Here is an 18,696-nt window from a genome sequence, read left to right as displayed (position 1 = left end):
AACGCGGCTGGAGAGTCCAACAAAAGGCGCAGACCGGAGGGAAACTCACGGCTGGAAAATCCAACAAAAGGCGCAGACCGGAGGGAAACTCACGGCTGGAAAAAGTAATCCAAAGGGCCCCAGGAAGGGAAGGTCCATGAACGGGAAACTAGGGAAGTCCAGGAAAACGGGCCGAGTACAGGGCTCTGAGATGGAGAGAATCATCCGACACCGCAGCTTGTGGGAGGCAAGCTTAAGAGCAGACTGGGTGATGAGGCTGAGTGGTGTCAGGTGTGGGGACGGTGATTGGTTTCAGCTGCGGTGCTCTGGCCAAGCCTGACCAGGCTTTGGCGCCCTCTGGTGGAGGAAGGGTGTGCAAAACCCTAACATCACTACTGTTACTACTACTACTACTACTGCTACTACTACTGTTACTACTACTGCTTTTACTACTACTGTTGTGCCACACAGGAGATGCTATTTAAATTATCAAGAGTTATTAATGACTGTCATTAATAAAATAGATTATTTATCAAATTGAGTTATCAAAATGACTTAATCAAAACGGGGCACCACCTGATGTAATCAGGAAAGTGATAACTAAACGGCGAAAATCAGTCTCAAAGTACATTATTCTACAGAATAATAGTGAAAGAAGAAAAGATCGAACACAAGCCCTGGCAAACCAGCATTTGTAACAAATATATGTGGAATAAACACAAACAACTTCTCTCATTCAAATTAATCAGAATTTATTTACATAAGTGTCAAGAGGTTGGTAAAACGACACTTCTGATAAACTCTGATGGCTAACTACCAAAAATAACATTAACTAAACATACACAAAACTTCAGATTAAATGTGCGTGTGGGTGTCAGTGTGTGTGTGTGTGTGTGTGTGTGTGTGTGTGTGTGTGTGTCAGAACATGTCACGTCACGTGGACATATAGCCAAGATGGTGGACCACGTCACGTCACGTGACCCGAAGGTGCGGGGGGCCATCGCTTTTATCCACCGGGGATGCGCTGACGTCATCAGCGCCCGCGGACCGTCCACTGTAAAATCCCTGATCGCAGATGATATCACTGCACGCGCGCTGTCTCAGGCACCGCCTTTTGTTGACACCTCCTGGACTACAAACCCGCTGGGCTTTGTAGTCTTTTTCCTTTATTCCCCGAACAAAGTGGCCATTGTATGAATCTTGAAGAAGGTCTCAGACTGAGGATTCTGCCAACTTTAAAGTCGAAATTCACATAATCACATAAGTTCATAAAAGGTCATAATCACAGGACGGTAGCCCAACACTACTGTTACTGTTACTACTACTGCAACTACCACTACTACTACTTCTGTTAATATTACTACTATGACGACGACGACGACGACGACTACTATTACTACTACTACTACTACTACTATTACTACTACTACTACTACTACTACTACTACTACTACTACTACTACTACTACTACTACTACTACCACTACTACTCCTACCACTACATAGGAGGATCCAGCATGGCAGAGTGCTGGTCAGATTGCCGTCAGTCCAGTTTGACACAGGTGCTGCCATGCTAGTGCTAGAAGATTTTTTTTTTTACAGCAAAACTAAGCCTTAAATTCAGCATCAAAATATCATGTTGGCATAAATGCATGCAGCTTTCTCAGTGCTGAGTCATGCTAAGAGCTGGACAAATCTCCTAACTCATCCTGATAAGCAGAAAAGTTTACTAGATGCAGAAATGCTCCTTTAAGAGCTGTCTTTAGCTTGCTCTTAAAAGTAGGTCCAGACCTGCAGATCAGGAGTTTGGACAGAGTTTGGTAGGTCATTCCATCATTGGGGAACAATGGAGGAGAAGAGTTTGGCTACTGATTTCACACCACATTGTGGTGGAAGCTCCAGGCGTCTTTCACTGGTTGAACAGTGCCATATGTTCTCTCAGGTAAGGTCTGATTTTCCTGTCGTTGAAAAGAGAAAATAGGGACTGACCAGGAAACCGGGGCATCATGGTCCTTAAAGGTCAGCTAGCTGTTTAACATGACACCAATACTCTTAGCACAAGACGTGGGTACAAGTGTGATGTTATCCAACTGCACACTTATCTGAGGAGGTAAGGAATGACTGGCTGGACAGACAATAAGCTCAGTTTTGGACAAATTTAAGAGTTGGGTATCATCGGCATAGCAGTAGTAGTAGAAGCCATTACAGCTGATGATTTCACCTAGTGTGATGGTGTACAGTGAAAAGACAAGAGGGCCAAGAACAGATCCCAGTGGCACCCCTGCTGCCAGCTCATGTGATCTGGACACTCGTCCTTGCCATGATACTCTGAAGGATCTTCCTGCGAGGTAAGAAATGAACCACAAGAGGACGGATCCTGAAATGCCAAGCTTTGAGAGTGTGGAAGTGAAGATGTGGTGATTGACAATGTCAAAGGTACTGGACAAGTCACGCAGTATGAGGACTGAGGATAGACCAGCAGATCTGGCAGCCCGTAATGACTCACTTACTGAAAGAAGAGCAGTTTCAGCTGAGTGGGTACTGCCTACAGCCTGACTGATGTGGATCATACAGGCATTTGTCTTGAAGGAACCATCAGACCTGACTGAAGACAGCTCTTTCTAGAAGTGTAGACCTGAACGGGAGTAGTGAGACCGGACGGTAGTTTTCAACCTGGGCAGGGTTGAGTGTTGGTTTATTCAGCAGTGAGGTGACCCGAGCTTGCTTGAAGGCAGAAGGGAAGACACGAGATTGAAGAGAGTCATTTCTATCAGTCATTTGTATGAGGCTGTGCTGAAGCAGGGAAACATCTAAAACATGCAGGACACTGGCTCTCGGGGACCAGGGTTAGAGACCCCTGGTGTAGATCGTTTTCAGTGGTCAACATCAATAATACGAGTGACTGCTGTGAATTTGTGTTTGCAGAGGTCGGTACTGCAGTCTGAGACCAGAGTCTCCAGGATCCATCTGTCTGTCTATGAAGAGTGACTGGTCCAAAGATGAACCTCCAAAGTTCAGTAATGAATTTGGACCTTCAGACACAAAGTAAGACAACTGGTAACTGATTTTATGACTCATTATGAATTTATATTTTCTCTGTGTGTGCGTGCGTGCGTGCGTGCGTGCGTGCGTGCGTGCGTGCGTGCGTGCGTGCGTGCGTGCGTGCGTGCGTGCGTGCGTGCGTGCGTGCGTGAGTGAGTGAGTGAGTGAGTGAGTGAGTGAGTGAGTGAGTGAGTGAGTGAGTGAGTGAGTGAGTGAGTGTGCCTTTTAACTGGCACACGTAAATATGAGCACATTTCCCCCATTTTAGCCTCCCTCCACTGGCTGCCCATACAGTCTAGGATTCATTTTAAAATTATTTTATTTGCTTTTAAATCCTTGAATGGTCTTGCCCCGCTGTACCTCTCTGAGCTTCTACACCCTTATTCCCCCAGTCGCTCTCTCAGGTCAGCTGATCAGCTGCTCCCGAGAGAGCCTAAAACTAAGAGGAAGCTCAGAGGGGACGGCGCCTTCGCTGTTGCAGCTCTAAAACTTTGGAACAACCTGCCTCAGCAAATCAGACAGGCCTCCTCTCTGTCTGTTTTTAAATCCCTTCTCAAATCCCACCTTTTCTCCTTGGCTTTTAACACCTAGGAAGACAGTTGAGTTTATTTTATCCTTTTCTTTATTTTATTCTTTTATCTTCCATTCTATCCTTTTTATTCACTTAACTTATCATGATTGTTTTATTTCAACCCAGTCTCACATAAAAACGTACCCTGCCTACGTTGGTCCAAAGTGCAAAAACGTAGAGGGGCTACAATATTAGCCCTTGAAATGTATAACTGTTACATTTTTCTAGCCCTTGAAATGTATAACTGTTACATTTTTCTAGCCCTTGAAATGTATAACTGTTACATTTTACTGCCTATTCGTTTTGCGTCCAAGTCACGTGACTTTTAAGATTCTGGCCGTGACAACAACAAACACGGTGGACATTTTTCATTTTTGAGTGAAAAAAATCTATATTTTGAGTCAGTTTCTGCATAGAAATGCGTTTTGATTACATTTCGATCAATATATAAATGTACATAATCTCTTGCTTGCTCGTGGTTGCAACGTTTTTTTCAGATCTCGTCAGAATAATGTAAAACTGGAACGTTTTAATAACGTGAAATCGTTACATTTTTGGTTGCTGGACACGCTGGGAAACAAATCAATATTTTGAGTTAGTTTTTGCATAGAAATGCGTTTTGATTACATTTCTAGCAATACATATTTTACTTTCATAATATTCACTCAGTAAATGTACATAATCTCTTGCTTGCTCGTGGTTGCAACGTTTTTTCAGATCTCGTCAGAATAATGTAAAACTGGAACCTTTTAATAACGTGAAATCGTAACATTTTTGGTTGCTGGACAGTGCTGTGAAAAAAAAACAATATTTTGAGTTAGTTTCTGCATAGAAATGCGTTTTGATTACATTTCTAGCAATACATATTTTACTTTCATAATATTCACTCAGTAAATGTACATCATTTCTTGCTTGCTCGTGGTTGCTGGACAGTGCTGTGAAAAAAAAACAATATTTTGAGTTAGTTTCTGCATACCTGATTACCCTGCTTCAGCACACCTGATTCTAATTAATGGTCCTAATTAGCTTGTCATCAAGGTCTGCACAATTCTGTTGATGACACAGCTACTTGTGTCACGGTGTGCTGAAGCAGGGTAACATCTAAAACATTCAGGACAGTGGGCCTCGAGTACCAGGGTTGGGAAACACTAATCTAGACTACTAAAACTCAGCGGATAGAATGGCAGAATAAATTAAATTTACTATATTATTAATTTACAATTGTTCTAATTATTCTCTTCAATGTTTGTAACGTGTTGGACATAAAAATGGTGTCATTTGTGAAATGTATTTTTTATTTTCTTTTATTATCTTAGAGGCAGAAAACCCAAGTTCCACTTCCTCCTCCTCTCTTTAAGGGAAACCTTAAAAATGTGTGAAATGTATCGAGATGTAAAAATTATGGTCAGCATTTTTAATCCTGATTTCATTTTAATTTAACTGGAAGGACACACCTAGAATAGACTATCCATCCATCCATTATCTTACCCGCTCTATCCCTTGCGGGGTCACGGGGGTCTGCTGGAGCCTATCCCAGCTCATTTCAGGTGAGAGGCAGGAGTTACACCTGGACAGGTCACCAGTCCATCACAGGGCCACATATAAACACACAAACCATGCTCACAACCACACTCACGCTCACACCTACGGGCAATTTAGAATCACCAATTAACCTTAATAGAATAGACTATAATAGAATTTAATAGTCCTTTATCAACAGTACCCCTTGTGGATTGGTTCCCTACGAACAAACTAAATGTGAGCTTTGTAAGTGAATAAAAAAGTCAGTAAAAACGCCTAACTGCACAAGAATCTCCATTTGTCAGCTCCCACGTTATTGGTGCTTACAATCTAACTTCAAAAAGTTGCACAAACTACTGTCAATAAAGACAAAAGGAGATCATCACCTCTGCTTCTGCAGGACCTAATAAATACTAGAATAGATAGAATAGGCCAGCGTTAGAAGCTGAGGCCATGAAGTCTCCTGCTGCTGTGTTTTTGAAGGCAGTTTGACAGGGTTGTAAAGACTTATTCAGTTTAAAAATATAGATGACAAAGTAGAAGGATGGATTTTCTGACCCATTGTTCAGTTATCCTGGATATTAAATGTGAGATGTTTATGAGAGAAGGATGGAACAAAAAAACTAATTTTATAATACTTGACCAATCAGAAGAAAGTCTATCTATTTCTGCCTGGTTTTGGTGTCATGTGTCTCCTATGGGGTTATCGGTTAAGTTCCCTGTTCCTGGTTCCTGCCTTGTTCCTACAATGTGTTCTGTGCAGAAAGAGTTAGTTATGTGATCATTAACTGATGAGATGTGAAGATCAGGATCTTTGGGTTTTTCAGAAGAGGAGCGAATCCTGCAGCCTCCAGGTGTCGGTCTACGAAGAGTGAAGTCCCCAAAGATCTACCTGATTTCAACAATGAACCTGCTCCAATGAAGTAAGAAAATCATGTCCTCTGGAAGAAAAAAACAACAAAATAAATACCTTGAGAACTTGTTTGTGTTTGATTTTGCTTGTAAACGTGGAAACATCCAATAAACCCTGTGTGGACGCTGGTTCTGCAGACGGAGCTCATACCAGTCGGCTTCATCAGAATATCTGGGATATGGAATAAGATCCAGAGCAAGTCCTTGAGACCGTCCATCTGTCTGAAGAGTCGTCGTGGCAATGCATCAGAGGTTTTTAAAACCTGATGCATCGACGTATCCCCATTTTTTGTGTCCAGTTGTTCAAACATTTGTGATTCCGGATGTACACTTTGGGAAGTCTTCTTTATATTTTAGCATTATTTCCGCGTAGATAAGAGTGAGTTTGATGCTCCTTAACAAGTTTTGTCCGCGGATCAACATCAGCCCAGCTCCCCCAACCCCTTGCTCCCTGATTGGCTGATTTATGGTTCCGCGTCACACCAACGCAGAACCGACGGCGTAGGCTACGCGGCGACGCACACCGCACCGCGACTCTATACGCCGTCGGCTACGCCGTCGATTTAACGCGGAACCATAATTCAGGCGAAGCTGCAGTCTGTCTGCGCTGATCACAGACACACCGGGTCGTCGAAGCGGATTTGGTCATGATGTTTAACCTGTGTTTTGTGATTAATAAGCACGGGTTTTAATTAAATGTAATTTACGAAGGATGATTTCACGTTCAATAAGATAAGTAATCAATAAAATACAAAGTTTGGCACAAAGGCTTGGCCTGCTTGTGGGCGAGTGGAGGGGGGCACATTAAAGCGACACTACGTAACTTTTCCACCTTAATATAATATTTCCAGAGTCATTGTGATGGTACATCAACTTCCAACAGGTTTAATGAACCTCTGTCATGGTCTGAGGGATCTGTATCGCCTTCACTGGCACTATGTAACTTTGAGGAGCATGGTAGGAACCCTTCCACACTACTGGTAAAGCACTACCGCTTTTGTACAAAGGAGACGCCAAACTCAACAAAAGCTGAAGTTACGTTGTGCTGCTTTAAAAGAAGGTGGCAAGATATAAGGCGAAGAACTAAAGAAAAAGTGGCCTTTAATAAAACTTGTGCAACCATTTTTAAAATAGCATGCAGCAGAATAAAGACTCTCTCTCTGCGTATTCTTTGATTTTGGATGTCGCCTCCTTGCCACAATAACAGCAGCAGCAGATTAGCACCTTCCTTTCAAACGTATTAAATACAGACGCAATCACAATACGCGCAATTACTTTCAGGCTTGGTAAATCTCATTGCGCGTGGTAAATGGAGCAATTTGCATCTTCCCCTCCCAGTATTTAGCGATTTCTGGCGGGTACGCCCCATATTGATTATTCATCAGGGCAAGAGTACTAACTGAATTGCGTGTGCTATTTTGCGCATTTGAGAGGCGCAGTCCTCTTTGCACGCTGTTAGTAGATCAGCTGGCACTTTGGTTTGCGGGTGCTGTCAAGTTTGCACACGTTTTTACACACGCAAACCTTTAGTAAATCAGGCCCTTGGAGCGTTCCCAAGCTCTGCCTCCTGGGATAGATTTGTGGGATTACAAATTCTCCTGAAGATTCACGTGATTCTGCTCATCTGAGGGTGTCCACCTCCGTGTCCCTGTTTCTGCAATTATAAGCATTTCTCCTAAACCGGACCTCTCCTCGTATGGTTCAGATATCGTCTGAAACTTTTCCAGGTGGTCCAACCTCCTTGAGTGGTTTGTATGTGGGTTGTATTCCTTTTATTCTCACTAATGGGTCGTCTCTCCTGGTGTGACTTCTACTTTAGTTCATGAAGTCTTCTTCGGTTGTTTTAGGGTTTTACCGGAAAATTCTCACATAATGTTCTCATCAACGACCGATTTTTTTCCACCGTTCGGTGTCTGTTACCCAATACAACTGTGGTGACCTTTGTCTTGGGGGGGTTTTAGATGGTTGTCCCAGCAGTGATCAGTGTTTTACGTTTTCCACATTCTTGAACGGTACCTGCAGTCTAAAGGGCAATAAAGCTTAGGTGGTCTTGACCCTTCACTGGCATCGGTGGACTGAGCGGTCAAACTGGTTCCTAAACCAGTTTGGTTTAGCTCCTGGAGGCCCCCCATCATTGACTGCAGTAGGAGTTTGTATCTCTCTGACCTCCTCTTCATTCTTTATTTCAGTAGATGCCGGTCTGCAGGAGGTCCTAGATGAACATAAGATCAGTCTGAGGAGCAGATGTGAACATGTGACTGAAGGAATTGATGAAACAGGAAGTAGAACCCCCCTCAACAGGATCTACACGGAGCTCTTCATCACAGAGGGACTGAGTGAAGAGGTTGATACCCAACATGAGGTGAGGCAGCTGGAGACAGCTTCCCGGATGAAGAGCCTCCATGACATTCCAATCAGGTGCCAGGACATCTTTAAAGCCTTACCTGACCAACGTGGAGCCATCAGAGTGGTTCTGACCAACGGCGTCGCTGGCGCTGGGAAAACCTTCTCGGTTCAGAAGTTCTCCTTGGACTGGGCAGAGGGCTCGGAGAACCAAGACGTCACCGTGGTGATTCTGCTCTCGTTCAGGGAGCTGCACCTGATCAGAGATGAGCAGTTCAGTCTTCTCAGGCTGATCCAGGTTTTCCATCCATCATTACAGAAGCTCACAGCAGAGCAGCTGGCTGCCGGGAAACTGTTGTTCATCTTTGACGGCCTGGATGAAAGCAGACGTTCACTGGACTTCAACAACGGTCCGGTCGTGTCTGACGTCACACAGAGCTCATCGGTCAACGTGCTGCTGACGAACCTCATCCAGGGGAACCTGCTTCCCTCAGCTCTCATCTGGATCACTTCCAGACCTGCAGCAGCCAATCAGATCCCTCACAAACACGTGGACAGGGTGACAGAAATACGAGGCTTCACCGACGGCCAGAAGGAGGAATACTTCAGGAGGAGGTTCAGGGATGAAGAGCGGTCCAGCAGCATCGTCTCCCACATGAAGACATCCAGAACCCTCCACATCATGTGTAAACTCCCGGTCTTCTGCTGGATCACTGCTACAGTTCTGGACCACCTGTTGACCACGGAGCAGAGAGGAGAGCTGCCCAAGACCCTGACTGACATGTTCTCCCACTTCCTGCTGGTCCAGATGAAAAGGAAGAAGAACAAATACCACAAGGGACATGAGACGAGTCCACAGGAGCTGACGAAGGCTGACAGGGACCTTCTCCTGAAGCTGGGGAGGCTGGCGTTTGAACATCTGGAGAAAGGAAACATCATGTTCTACCAAGAAGACCTGGAGCAGTGTGGTCTTGATGTCCCAGAGGCCTCGGTGTACTCAGGAGTTTGTACCCAGATCTTCAGGAGAGAGTGTGAGGTCTTCCAGAAACCCGTCTACTGCTTTGTTCATCTGAGCATCCAGGAGTTCCTGGCTGCAGTCTACGTGCTCCACTGTTACTCCACCAGAAACACAGGTGTGCTGGAGAACTTCCTGGGAGAAGACTACACATACTCATCTCTGGTTGACTTCCTGGAGAGTGTCTTGTGGAAATCCCTGGAGAGTAAAAATGGCCACTTGGACCTGTTTGTCCGCTTCCTTCATGGTCTTTCTGTGGAGTCCAACCAGAGACTGTTAGGAGGTATGCTGAACCAGATGGATAACGATCCAGAAACCATCCAGATAGTCATAGACAACCTGAAGGAGACAAACACTGATGAAAACTCTCCTGACAGAAGCATCAACGTCTTCCAGTGTCTGATGGAGATAAACGACCTCTCAGTTCATCAGGAGATCCAAGAGTTCCTGAAGTCAGAGAACAGATCAGAGCAGGAACTCTCTGAGATACAGTGTTCAGCTCTGGCCTACATGCTGCAGATGTCAGAGGAGGTGCTGGATGAGTTGGACCTGCACAAGTACAACACAACACTAGGGGGTCGACTGAGACTGATTCCAGCTGTGAGGAACTGCAGAAAGGCTCGGTGAGTCCAGATGAGATCAATAACACCATCAGTTAGTGTAAATTAGCAGTTTAGTTCTTTAAATCTTGTTTTGATCTTCAAATGAAAACTTTTGAAATCAGATTATTTAGTTTTTTTCTGGGTCACCTCAAGTCACCTCAACCAGAGGTTCATGTTTCAAACACTTGATCTAGTTGATGTTTTTGCTGCTCGGAGATGAATCTATGTAACGGAGAAAGATGAAACATAAGAACTGTTAGGTTCCTAAATCATCACAACATAAATTAATAACTTAGGAAAGACAAAGAGACTTGTGGAATGATTTTCAAGGCGCTTCTGCAGAAGCTTGGGGAAGAGAGCTGAGGAGTGCAGGGCACGCTGGCCCTCATAGAGAACTCCCAAGCTCCTCCTTCCAACTTGCTGCTTCTGCAGGACGCTTTTTATTTGTGAATGGGTGACAGGAAATTACCATATTTGGACTGTCAATGTATGGATAATGGACAATGGACAGATGGTCACACACATGACTTTTCAGTTGAAGAGGCTTGGTATGAAGAAACAAACAGACATCCTTAAAACACAAAGGGCCCGATTTACTAAAGGTTTGCGTGTTTTAAAACGTGTGCAAACTTGACAGCACCCGCAAACCAAAGTGCCAGCTGATCTACTAACAGCGTGCAAAGAGGACTGCGTCTCTGAAATGCGCAAAATAGCACACGCTGTTCATTTAGTACTTTTGCCCTGATGAATAATCAATATGGGGCGTACCCGGCAGAAATCCTAAATACTGGGAGGGGAAGATGCAAATTGCTCCATTTACCACGCGCAATGAGATTTACCAAGCCTGAAAGTAATTGCGCGTATTGTGATTGCGTCTGTATTTAATACGTTCGAAAGGAAGGTGCTAATCTGCTGCTGCTGTTATTGTGGCAAGGAGGCGACATCCAAAATCAAAGAATACGCAGAGAGAGAGTCTTTATTCTGTTGCATGCTATTTTAAAAATGGTTGCTCAAGTTTTATTAAAATTTATTTTATTATTTATTAATGTGCCCCCCTCCACTCGCCCACAAGCAGGCCAAGCCTTTGTGCCAAAACTTTGTATTTTATTGATTACTTATCTTATTGAACGTGAAATCATCCTTCGTAAATTACATTGAATTAAAACCCGTGCTTATTAATCACAAAACACAGGTTAAACATCATGACCAAATCCGCTCTGACCCGCTGTGTCTGTGATCAGCGCAGACAGACTGCAGCTTCGCCTGAATTATGGTTCTGCGTTAAATAGACGGCCATATGATGGTCCCGTCTGTCACACATTTACTGTCAGTGTTTGCTATATAATATATAATATTTGCAATATACTGTGGACATCTGAATAAAAACTTAACTCATAAATAGATGAATCAAAGCGCTCTCCAGCTCTGTGTCTGATTGTCTTTTTCTCCTCAGATCATGCAGAGCACCGCCGGGTCACGCAAACCCGACCAATTAAATATTAAAATCAAATTCAGTCCTGTGGCCCGTTTTTCTATTTCGTATTTTTGATCTGTGCCTAAAATTGAAATATGACGTTTTTCCGTTTTTTGTGTTACCAACTACATTTATTCTATCGCAGGTTTTCTCCGATATTGTGTTTCTTTTGGTAATGTTTAAATTTCTTTGCTGTAGTTCATGAATGTGTTTATTTGCCTCTTCCACTAATATCTCTAACTCCAACTGTGTGACTTGTGACTGTGCATTCCATCTACTCTCCATGGCGCAGAGTTTGCGCTCGCAAACCTTAAGACACGCAACACCTCATTTAAATACTGCTGTTTGCACCTGTTATCAATTGCGCACGCAATCTTAGTTGATCACCCGCAAACCACACGCAAACAGCACGCGCAAACTTTTTCAGTGCACACGCAATTTAGTACTCTTTATTTAGGATCTTAGTAAATCGGGCCCAAAGGGTCAAGGGGTCAACTAAAAACAGAACCTCTGTTGGAGTATTTGAACAGATGGTTCAAACTGACAATGGGGTATTTGTTGGACAACTCAAACTCAGGAAGGGCTTCGCTGTCATCTGTTAACATGTGATAACCAACAGTCAGCTTAAAGTCTTGAAACAACATGAAGGGTCAATAAATGAGCCCCTTCTGGACAAACATGAACTCTGTGAGGTTTTGCACAGATGTGTCTAAAGACACTGGTCAGCTGTTAACAAAGCAGACAACCCCCACTAAATACCTTCAGGGAATGGCCTGTCCTGTGACTTCTGTTCCTATTCTGATAGTTTTTTATTTTCATAATGACAATCTTAATTCAAAAGAGTTGATTAACCTCACATTTCCCTCCTCTTGTCATTTTGAAACTTCACAGCACCCAAAATAAAACACTCCAGTGTCATCGTAAACATCCAGGTAATGAAAACACAGAAAAGTACAAAGACAGTGATGAACGGAATCATAACTTCAGTCACTATGTCAGCATGACTAAGTAGTGAAAAAGTATCTTCCATTCCTCGGACTCCTCTCCTAGGTTGTTGTCGCAAGTCAGTTTGGCTAGTCATCTTCTTCAGGCCGTGGCTGGCGAGATAGGCATCAGGTGAGTTCTTCAGCGGGCAAGGGTTTTAGAACCGCCCGACTTCCTGCCTACTCAGGCCTGGAACATTTCTCCGCTAGCTTTCACTGCAACTGGTGAACGCAGTAGATCGTTAAGCAGCCTTTACTGCTGTCGGTGCTGTCGGTGTCCTGATTTGGACAGCAAAAGGGCCCGTCCTGATGGGTGATGACGTTTCACCACTCGACTCAGGATCTGGTCACCCAGTTTCAGCAGTTCCTGCTTTAGGAGAGGGAGAGAGGGAGAGGAAGAAAACAGCAGCCCACAAGAACTTGAACATTCTCATGTACATTCCGACTAATGGCCGTCATTCAGGCCATGATTTTCCTGAGCCTTAACTTAACAGCCATTAGTTCACTCCAAGAATCAAATCCATATGGATAACTCCAAATGGATAGGTCCTTTCATGTTGTATCTGCAACATGTCGGAAAGCTCCTACTAAAAAGTTTTTTAAAGGGTATTTAGGATTTAATCCTCATGATGTACTGTATGTACATACCCTTACTCCCTCCTGTTTGAGCCATAAAAACTCCCTATGGCTCAACTTAGCCACCAGGGGGAACAGATTCCTTGGAAGCACCAGTTTGCTTCGCTCCAGACAAAGACCTTCTGAAGTTACAGTAGCTAGTTGCAGTAGCACCTTCATTTAGCCAAATGCTTTTCTCTCTTTGCAAGAGCATTGTTTCTAATGTCAATAGGGGTGGGGGTTTCGTTGTCATCAGACCCCCTCCTTATTGACCTTTCCCTGGAAGGGTCAGGCTGCCAGAGTCAGGCTCCCCAGATAAGTGGCCCTCCCACTTCTTGACCTTCGCACCCTGGCAAGTCGGCAGGTCTGAACCTCTAGGGACAAGAGGTCTCTATGTCCTTCAGATCCCCCCTTCCATCACCAGATTAGAAGGGGCAAAACCCTGTTAAATTCTGTCTTCTACCTGAGTCAAGGACCACAGAATTCCTCATTTCAAAACATTCTTATTTCAACCCAAATGGGTTATGGTCTTATTAAAGTAACACCACACAAAAACTGTCAGTGCAGCAACTCTCCTGCACCGTAAACAGTAATCTTCAGTGAACTTATATATATATATATATATATATATATATATATATATATATATATATATAAACAATAAGTCATAGTCACAAAACATCGGACTGAAAGGAGTATTCTATCAAATAATGCCTTCTCAACTGTTGTTGAGCTATATTTTCCCCAAATCAAAAGAAATGCCAGAAAATTGTCTCCAGATTAATCATATAGTCTTCAGGAGATTGTTAATCTTCTGTTTGCATGCTGCAACGCAAATGCATGCTCTTCTATGAAGACTTATAGAAGTCTTAAGAAAATTGTGGGATAAATTCCCATGCGTAAACTACACATAGACAAAAACCCACTAACATTAAACACACACTTCAGGTCATCTATATGTGGGTTTGTGTTTCAGTGCAAGTGTGTAAATTACTTCTCCTCAAACTAAACTAACCAAACTCAATTGGTGCATTTCAAATTAACTCACAACCTAAATGGTAGCAACACTGATCACAAATGTACACATTTTCAGCGTGAATAGGCTAGTATGCACCCAGAAGTATGCACTTAGAAGTTTTTCTCTTCTAAAAAGATTGTACAACGGGGTTTTTTTTTCTCCTCCATACAACCCTTTATGTGTAAAATATCACTGACATGCAAATGACAGTAGGCTCATGAACAGCCTCACTCCACTTCACTTCACCACTGAAAACCCCCCTTTTCCAGCAAACAAAAAAGTTCTCTCCTTCAGACACAGACTGCAGCCGCTCGTAAAGCGCTGCACCTACTGCTGGAGCACGCTTTGACACACACACTCTCTCTCTGCAGCTTGGCCCTGCAAACTCTGCAGCTGTTTCACAAGGTCTCATGAATACACACACACAGACAGTGTCTCTCACATACACACACACACAGAGAGTCACACACAGACACAGAGCTTTGGCCTGCTGCAGCCCCGCAGCTGCAGCTCTCTCCCCTCCCCAGTCTCTTCATCACAAGTCGCTACTTTCTTGTTTTTTCTTCTAGTCTTAAATTAGTCCATTTACTTCTTTTTAAGTTCCGTATATTATTATTTCACAAGAATTTGTCTCCATTTTCTTTACCTAAAGTTTTTAGGGACGTCTCCCATACCAGCTAAGCATCTTTTTTAGAGATTATTTTAGGCATAAGTTTCAGTTTAACCATGCGTCGGCTATGTTATCTTAGCCAGTTATTTTTGCTTTCTTAAGTTTCTCTCAGAACATAAGTTTCCTTTTTCAACAGTTTGGTTTTAGCCTGATCTTTTAGTGAACAATTTAAATTTTGCCTCTCAATTTTGAAAGCCCCACATTGAACAGACAGTTTCCTGCCATAAACATCAGACAAGCCAACAATAGACAAAACGAACATTAAACAAAACCATTAAAAATCATTCCAATAGAAACCTCTTCTCGTTATTCTGTCGGGTCCGAAACCCCCGTGTAGCCTTACGCACTGTCCCAGGCATAGTATTTTTAAAAGTCCCCTGACTTCAAAATATCGTGTCCCCGACCTGCTGCCAATCACCTCTTTCACTAACCTTCTTGTCAGTACACAGAATTTCACTCGTATTTTACACAAAAATACATCAACACCCTAAGAAGAGGTTTCTTACGAGTCTCTTAGTGCTTTCCCCTGGCTCGGAAATCTCGCCGTCTGGACTCCGGAACAGCGCAAGATCAACCTGGCCCCGTCCCTGAAGTCGGGAACGGCTGTCGACAGATTTAGATGGCCCCTGAATCTTACGCCACCCCAATCGTCACAGCTCGAGAGATCCCGGGTTTCGGCACCAAATGTTAGGTTCCTAAATCATCACAACATAAATTAATAACTTAGGAAAGACAAAGAGACTTGTGGAATGATTTTCAAGGCGCTTCTGCAGAAGCTTGGGGAAGAGAGCTGAGGAGTGCAGGGCACGCTGGCCCTCATAGAGAACTCCCAAGCTCCTCCTTCCAACTTGCTGCTTCTGCAGGACGCTTTTTATTTGTGAATGGGTGACAGGAAATTACCATATTTGGACTGTCAATGTATGGATAAAGGACAGATGGTCACACACATGACTTTTCAGTTGAAGAGGCTTGGTATGAAGAAACAAACAGACATCCTTAAAACACAAAGGGTCAAGGGGTCAACTAAAAACAGAACCTCTGTTGGAGTATTTGAACAGATGGTTCAAACTGACAATGGGGTATTTGTTGGACAACTCAAACTCAGGAAGGGCTTCGCTGTCATCTGTTAACATGTGATAACCAACAGTCAGCTTAAAGTCTTGAAACAACATGAAGGGTCAATAAATGAGCCCCTTCTGGACAAACATGAACTCTGTGAGGTTTTGCACAGATGTGTCTAAAGACACTGGTCAGCTGTTAACAAAGCAGACAACCCCCACTAAATACCTTCAGGGAATGGCCTGTCCTGTGACTTCTGTTCCTATTCTGATAGTTTTTTATTTTCATAATGACAATCTTAATTCAAAAGAGTTGATTAACCTCACAGAACCACTGGGGGGTTTTGTGGACAGATATGTACTTGGTAAGAGACCTTAATTCTAGTAACGCTGTGTAGCACGTCTCGCTGCTACGGGGTCACCAGACAGGACAGCGGACACCGGGTTTCGGGGAGAATACGTATTTTATTTATAGGCTGATCAGACGTGATCGGTCTCAGCCAGCCACACAGCACTTTCAGCTCTGTTCCTCCAGCAGAGCTCCGCTCTGCCTCCTTCCTCTGCCGTCTCCAGAGCCCGCACACTTACTGAAATACACGGAGAGTGATTAGACACCTGTGCATCATCAGCTGTTCCAGCCGTGTCACCTGTGCGTCACTCCCCCGCACTCCCTCTCTCCCCTGCAGACCCTGCCCCAATCCTGCACCCTGCCATACGCTGGTTCTGTAATTTCCCTCACCGTCCTGTAACTCTTGTAGGGGGGCAGTTACTTTCCACAGACTTTAAGAGGAAAGCAGTTGGACTTGTTTTTGGTTCCTGAAGACTTTTCACCTCTCATTCAAGAGGCCTCAACACATCAAGGCTTGAAATCCGATGATCCTCCATAAACTGCTGGACCTAGAGTCTAGATGGAATTTAACGTTAAAGTAGACAGACAGAAGGTAACAGGTGTTTGTGTTATTGCTGTAGAGGAGAGCAGCATGAAGACGTTTACAGCTTCATATGAGAACTGACGTCTGGATATCAGAGCAGAACAGCACAATTCAGTCTTCTTAATCAATCTCTGATCAATGCTGAAGTCACTGTGAGACCAAAGTCTCCTTTAAGAGACCTTAACACAAAATACAAGAAAGATAAGTCCAGGAGTCAGAAAAATACTAAATATAATTTTTAAAGCTTGAAGATCTTTTATCTGGATACTTGAGAAAAGTTCAGCTCCATACTTGTTCACTTTCATACAAGATGTTCAAAGTGAAAAAGGTCCAAGAATAAACAAGTTTATGTCCTAAATCAGATGTTTTCAGGTGACTCTGAAGCCGGTTCCCTCCTTTATCTGCAGATCCAGACAAAGTCTGCAGATATCATCAGATGTGTTCAGTCTGGCTTTAACTCAGACTTTCTTACAACTGACATCATATTTTCTTTCATCACAGATTTGTTGGTTGTGGACTCTCAGAGAGTCACTGTGAAGTTGTTGCGTCCGCTCTGAAGTCCAACTCCTCCCATCTGACAGAACTGGACCTGAGTTGGAACCACCTGGAGGATTCAGGAGTGAAGCTTCTGTCTGGTGGACTGGAGAGTCCAAACTGTAGACTGGAGACTCTGGGGTCAGTCCACTGGAGATGTTTCCACATTTATCCAGTTATCATCCTCCAAAGATGTGACAAAACTACTTTAATTAAAACATTTTCATGAAATATTTAATATCTGATATGAAGAAATGTTTATTTTTTTAGAAAGGGTCTGTGTCTATAAAAGTCTGAAGATTGTTATATAATAATATTTTAGATGTAAACAGGAGAAAAAACAGTTTAGATGTAAACAGGAAAAAAAACAGTTTAGTATAAAAGAAAGAAAAACCTTAAAAAGTTTATTAAACATTAGCCCAGCACATCAGGCCAAAGTACATATTCTATAAGTACTTTGTACTTTCTTGTTGTAATCTGCAGTTTCCTGTGTCTGAACCTGTTTTAAAACAGCTGCAGGTTTTGTCATTATGGTAGTTATTATTGCAGAACCCAAATGCCGGAAACCCAAAGGTGACAGAGGGGAGCAAAGTCCTTTTATTTTAACAAAACATAAAAAAAATAAAATAAAAAATAATTTAAAAAAGCCTTATTAATTAATTTACATAAATGTATTAAATGAAATCAATGTATTTGTTTTTTAAGTAAACCCTCAAAATTTACAGGAATTATTCCCTTTTATGTTTAATTGAATTCCTTTTCGTGTTTTACAGAAACTAAATTTTATTTTTTTACTCTATTCACAACTTATCCCTTTCAGATAAAACCAAAACATTCCTCCCATGTAGCTCTTACTCAAACACTGCACTGGCGACGTACACGACTCAAAGCACTAACGGTAGTCTCTAAAGACGTTTCTAACGGCCGGGCTCTCAACACTGTTAAGTCTTCTCACTGTACCAACGGTTCACAAAAACACGTTGCAGGCCTGTTGGTTCTCGCAAAACATGAAGAACGCAGAATAAACTTTCAAAACATTGAGTTTTTGATTTACTAAAGGTTTGCGTGCGTAAAAACGTGTGCAAACTTGACATCACCCGCAAACCAATGTGCAAGCTGATCTACTAACAGCGTGCAAAGTGGACTGCGCCTCTCAAATGAGCAAAATAGCACACGCTGTTCATTTAGTACTTTTGCCCTGATGAATAATCAATATGGGGCGTACCCGCCAGAAATCGCTAAATGCAAATATGTCCATTTACCACACGCAATGAGATTTACCAAGCCTGGAAGTTATTGCGGGGATTGTGATTGCGTCTGTATTTAATACGTTCGAAAGGAAGGTGCAAATCTGCCCAGCAATACGCACCGATGGCTGCTGTTATTGTGGCAAGGAGGCGACATCGCCAAAATCAAAGAATACGCAG

General features: G+C 43.0%; 2 protein-coding genes across 2 annotated transcripts in view; one reads left to right on the top strand and one right to left on the bottom strand.

The window, feature by feature from the left end:
• The window catches only part of LOC133456428 (NACHT, LRR and PYD domains-containing protein 3-like), a 687,319-nt gene that overhangs the window by 468,205 nt on the left and 200,418 nt on the right, over nt 1-18,696 (bottom strand).
• The window catches only part of LOC133457494 (protein NLRC3-like), a 32,709-nt gene that overhangs the window by 1,431 nt on the left and 12,582 nt on the right, over nt 1-18,696 (top strand). The window contains exons 2-4 of the mRNA XM_061736829.1: nt 2,905-3,024; nt 8,215-10,006; nt 17,237-17,410. Coding sequence (XP_061592813.1) covers nt 2,979-3,024; nt 8,215-10,006; nt 17,237-17,410 — 2,012 coding nt within the window. The 5' untranslated portion in view covers nt 2,905-2,978. The remainder of the gene's footprint in view (nt 1-2,904; nt 3,025-8,214; nt 10,007-17,236; nt 17,411-18,696) is intronic.

This window comes from Cololabis saira, chromosome 12, assembly GCF_033807715.1.
Source record: "Cololabis saira isolate AMF1-May2022 chromosome 12, fColSai1.1, whole genome shotgun sequence".
Classification (NCBI taxonomy): Eukaryota; Metazoa; Chordata; class Actinopteri; order Beloniformes; family Belonidae; genus Cololabis; species Cololabis saira.
Note: the sequence above shows the minus strand (reverse complement) of the source record. Positions and strands in the feature narration are given on the sequence as shown.